The following is a 5,000-nucleotide window of genomic DNA, read 5'->3' on the forward strand; positions in this document are numbered from 1 at the left end:
CTCCTGCCCTCCCTGAGTAAGCATCCCCTGTCCGGACCAGCACAGGCCCCCTTGCTGGCTTCCCTCTCCTTTCTGCTTGGCGGGCCAAATGCGTGGTGCTGAGCAGGCAGTGCCCGAGAGGAGCGCCTTTGATTTGGCGTTTCATCACCTCACCCCTCTGGAGATAACAACTCCAGTGCGTACGTCATGGAGGCACTGGCGCGTGACTGCTTCTTGCCCAGCGCCGTGACCCCGCTCTGCCCTGGGGCTCTCCACAGCGGGCACGGGGCCGCCCCGAGACCAAGCCCCTGGGGAAGAGCTGTGGCACGCAGGGTGCTGGCAGCCCACCTTTGTCACGCTCCCTGCCCTCTTAGGCACGCAGGGGATGAGTCGGCAGCGGGGCTAATTTGCCCATTAGGTGAGGGCTGGCGAGCGTCCGAGCGGGGTAATTGCAGGGGCTGAGGGAGCGGGTGGGGGCTGGCGAGGAACCAGCATCAGCACAACAGCCCCGTGGCACGCAGGGAGGAGTCCGGGGCTCAGCCACCACGGGCCACGTGCCCCCAGCGCGGCCAGCTCCTCCCCGTGCTCGCCAGCCCCCATAAAAGCGTGGTCCTGGGCAAGCGCTGGCATCCGCTGCTCCTGCCTGGCTCTGTTCGGGAAAAGGGTGGGTGGCGGGGCCTCCTCGGGCAGGGTCCGGCGTGGGGCTCCCTGGCCACGAGAGCTCTGCCGGAGGCGCTGTGGGCAGAGGGGCTCCGTGGGGGCAGGCGAGGGCCGCGGGCACACGGGGAGCAGGCGTGGAGAGCCGGGGCGGGCTGAGGAGGGAGCCCCCTGGCTGGGGCACGGGCCCTGCTCTGCCAGGGCATCTCCTCACTCACAGCACCGGCCCTGGGAGCTTTGCATTGCAGGCTCAGCTCTCTCACACCAAGATGGCTTGCAACGACCTGTACCCGCCGAAAACCAGCGTCGCCATCCCCCAGCCCATCGCTGAGAGCTGCAACGAGCTGTGCGCGCAGCAGTGCCCCGACTCGACGGCCTTCATCCAGCCGCCCCCCGTCGTCGTCACCTTCCCCGGCCCCATCCTCAGCTCCTTCCCCCAGCAAGCCGTGGTGGGCTCCTCCGGGGCACCCGCCTTTGGGGGCTCCTTGGGGCTGGGGGGCCTCTACGGCGCGGGGGCCACCCAGGGCTCGGGGGGCCTCTGCACCTTTGGCAGGCCCTACGCCTCTCCCGCCTGCAGCCCCTACCTCTTGCCACGCTACAGCAAGAAGCTGTGGGACACCTGTGGGCCCTGCTAAAGCCAGGCCCTGCCCTACACCTCCTGCCAGCTGCCCCGACGCACGGCTGACCTCGTGGGCACGGGGTGCTGAGGAGTGCTAGCATCTGCAGCCCCGGCCAAGGCCTGGGCAACGGCAGTGCTGGCCCCTTTGGCCTCTCCGCCCTCTGCTTCCTCCACAGCCAGGGCCTTGTGCCCGGTTTGCCCTCTGCTCTCCCCCTCTCCCTTCCCCCTTCCTGCTCTCTGCGGCAAGAGCAGGACCCTTCAAGGCCTGTGGGGCCCATGGGCCAAGTCCTCCCGAGCCGCACTGCCACACCGCCGGGGCTTGCGCAACCAGAAGCCACGCTCTGGAAAAGATCCTCTGCCCCCCCCGACACGCCGCAGCCAGCCTCGCTGGCTCCTGCCCCTGCTCTCTGTCCACTTCTCCTGCCGTGCTGGGCACAATAAAGGCTTCCTGCGTCCACTTCTGTCTCCCTCCTCATTTTGTTTTTAGTGTTGTTTGTCCTTATTACTTTTGTTTTTTGGCTGGTTAAGAGCAAATTCATATATCGCCTTATTTTACCAGGAATTTTTGTTCTTCTTACCAGTGAGAGAACAACTACTTTCTCTTTTTTTTGTTGTTTGTTTGTTTTCATATTCGTATCACATATACTCTGCTCAAGGGAAGTCCTTTATTTCTTTCCTAAGCAGTAGAAGTATATTTCTGTTACTCCATTTTTGCAATTAAAATGGAGTGGGGAGCTTGACTTGTACCATACAATCAATTATTTGTGGCTATGCAGATAGCTTTTCCTCTTTTGTTTTTTCTTTCTCATTATAGCTTGTATTACACCAGAATCTTTTCTCCATTGTCAGCAGGTGCATGGCTTTGTGCTGTGTTACTGAAAACATCCCGTTACTGTCACTCCCATCTATTAAACCATCTTGCTTTTCCAGTCTTTAAGTTTGATTCTCTCCTTTTTAATGTCAGTCAGCTTTATGTTAACAGCATGTAAAATGGATGCTCCCAAATTATGTGCCAATGCCATTAATGCAAACATATAATTAGAGGTTTTCCAAGACAGCCTTGAGTAATCAACCAGTAACCTCCCTCCGTTCCTCTAACTCTCATGTAACATTAGAGATACCTTTTCTCTCTGTGTCTATGTCCTGTTTTGCAACCAGACATGACCTCACTCTGAACATGCATTCAGTCCAAATAAAAGCTATGCAATCATGTTAGCTGGGTGCTAATAGCTCTCACCAGTCTTGTTATCTTGGGCTAGGTGCTTGCTGTCTAACACAATATGCATCTACTTGAGAACTGGCTGGTACTTTGCCTGTCACTGTCTCATCAAGTCAATTGAAAATCTGGTAGCGAGTGGTCAAGTGTTTACCACCAAAGTACCTCTTGGAGGCTCTGCATGAGAACGGGGATCCTGGTGTTGAGAAGAAAAACAGAGTGGAAATCAGTCATCCCCATTTTGGGAGGAAAGAGGGTTTTGCTTATCACAAGAGCTGCCTGAGCTGAGGAGATGCAGGGCTAGTGTGGCACAAGGCAAGATAATGGTTGCTGAGTTCCAGCAAAATCCTGGCAGCAGTGCCCTTCCTTCAAGTTGTGTGAAACTGGAGAGCAGTGGTAGAAATGGAGAGCCATCTCCTTGCACCAAAAGGCAGGAGCCCTTCTCCACCCTAGCTGCCTGGGCTGCTCACCCATCCCTGGCACATTCTGCCTGTAGCTGTGCTCTCATCTGAGCCCTGCAGGCTCCAGCTGCATCCCAGCACCCTACAGGCCCTCACCAAAAAGCCTAAGACAAGGAGGGCAGGTGGAGTTGCAAACTGAGCAGACAGGGGAGAGAGAGAGGCTTTTGGTGAGGGTCCTTTTTCATTGAAATGTTCCTAATAAATATTTGTTAATTGGTAAACATTAAATAATATCTTAAAATAAAAGCAAGATTCATGAATATGATAGGCTTCTTTTGTTTTCAACTCGTTACTACATATAGCATGGGGCCACCTGACATACCCAAATACTTTTGGAGGACAGTGAAATTACCTATTAAAGTCTGGCTTGCTACTCCATAATACTGACAGAGGGCTGAGATCAAGAAATCATACGTTCATGGATGCAGCATTTCTTTGAAAGAGTGTGCAAAGTAATACCTAAAGCCCCTGAAAAGAATTAGTTCATTTTCTACTTGTTTCACCCAGCTGACGTACAGAGGCTTGGCCAGAACTTCCCTGAGGCAACTGTTATCATAGCAGTGATTAACGAAAAAGAAGAAGTAGAGCTTGATCATTGCTCATCAGATACTTATCTTAATAATTGTATCCCATTTTTTATCTTCCTTCTATTGTTCCTTTTCTGAATACAACCTGACAGAACTTCAGGCCAGGGTTTTACTTTGCATGAGAACACAGTGAGAAGATTTCTAGTAACTCATTTAAGAGGAGGTAAAAATAAAAGGAATGCCATCACTAAACTCTAACAACTTTAAACATTTTACTAACCACTGGAAGTCTGACAGCTAGAATAATTAGTGTAGGGGAGATGCAAGATGATAATTTCATCTCAGTGGCAAAGACTGCGCAGAGAGCTTCCTTTGCAGTAGGACTATCTGAGGGAGAGGTGCCAGGGTCACGGGCTTTCCCCAGGGCTGCAGCCCTCAGTGTGGGAGCCAGGGCTGCCTGGGCCTTTTGCCAGGGCGCCCCGGCTCTTCGGGGGGCTGGGAGACCGAAGGGGCCATGTGCAGGGGGAGGGAGCCCTGGAGCCCCCGCGGGGCCTGGAAAGGAAAGGCGGAGAGGCAGGCATTGGATGCAGGCTTGCTTTATTGTCAAGGCAGGAAAGGACACAAGCACAGAGACGCGAGCAAGGCCCAGGCAGGCAGGTGGTGCCTGGGGCTTCCAGAGAGGCGTTCTTCCTTCAGGCTTCTCCCAGGCGGTGGCCGGCACAGGGCCAAGAAAGGGCCCTGGGGGGCAGCACTGGAGTCACAGAGTTGGCCACTAGTAGGGGCAAACAGGAGGATATGAAACACGTGATAGAAAAGGAAGTGAAAAGAGACAAGAAGAAGGTCATTTATGGAGCTATTCTGACTCCACTGCATTAAGCGGAAAGTTTCGATGTTCTGCCCCTTACTCAGGAGCCCAGTTGAGGATCGAGGTCATATCATTCATTTCCCGGTTCTCTATCAAGCAGGGAACATTACTGCATGATTTAGCAGGGCCCGCAGCTTCCACGGCGGTATCTGTTGTACCGGTAGGTGTAAGGGCTGCAATAGCCAGAACCGAAGGATCTACCATAGCCAGACAGGCCCCTGTAACCCAGGGAGGAGCCTCCATAGCCAGACAAGCCCCCATAGCCCAGAGAGGAGCCCCCAAAGCCATACAGACCCCCATAGCCCAGGGAAGAGCTCCCAGAGCCATACAGACCCCCATAGCCCAGGGAAGAGCCCCCAAAGCCTAGGGAGCCCCCATAACCCCCAAAGACGGGTGCTCCGGAGGATCCCACAACTGAATCCTGGGGGAAGGAGCTGAGGATGGGGCCAGGGAAGGTGACAGCAACTGGGGGTGGCTGGATCACGGCCACGGAGTCAGGGCACTGCCGGAAACAGGGCTCGTTCCCGCTGTCAGCGATGGGCTGGGGACGGCTGAGGCCACTGTTGTAGCTGGGACACAGGTCGTAGCAAGACATCTTGTAGGGATGGAGCTCAACCTTCAAGATACAAATATTGATTTTAGTAAGCACAATGCATTTTTTGCAGACCTAAAAGCA

General features: G+C 54.5%; 2 protein-coding genes across 2 annotated transcripts; one reads left to right on the forward strand and one right to left on the reverse strand.

The window, feature by feature from the left end:
- The first annotated feature begins 896 nt into the window (after positions 1-896).
- On the forward strand, positions 897-1,271 carry LOC118258567 (scale keratin-like). The gene has a single exon (XM_035567428.1). It carries the CDS (start codon positions 906-908, stop codon positions 1,269-1,271), a length of 366 nt encoding a protein of 121 aa, XP_035423321.1. The 5' UTR covers positions 897-905.
- Positions 1,272-4,442: 3,171 nt separating this feature from the next.
- LOC118258483 (scale keratin-like) lies at positions 4,443-4,919 on the reverse strand. The gene has a single exon (XM_035567350.1). It carries the CDS (start codon positions 4,917-4,919, stop codon positions 4,443-4,445), a length of 477 nt encoding a protein of 158 aa, XP_035423243.1.
- Positions 4,920-5,000: the final 81 nt, after the last annotated feature.

The sequence above is a fragment of the Cygnus atratus genome, unplaced genomic scaffold, assembly GCF_013377495.2.
Source record: "Cygnus atratus isolate AKBS03 ecotype Queensland, Australia unplaced genomic scaffold, CAtr_DNAZoo_HiC_assembly HiC_scaffold_426, whole genome shotgun sequence".
Lineage (NCBI taxonomy): Eukaryota > Metazoa > Chordata > Aves > Anseriformes > Anatidae > Cygnus > Cygnus atratus.

Coding starts and splice junctions, on each gene's coding strand:
- LOC118258483 (XM_035567350.1), bottom strand. CDS start 4,919: ATGTCTTGCTACGACCTGTGTCCCAGCTACAACAGTGGCCTCAGCCGT.
- LOC118258567 (XM_035567428.1), top strand. CDS start 906: ATGGCTTGCAACGACCTGTACCCGCCGAAAACCAGCGTCGCCATCCCC.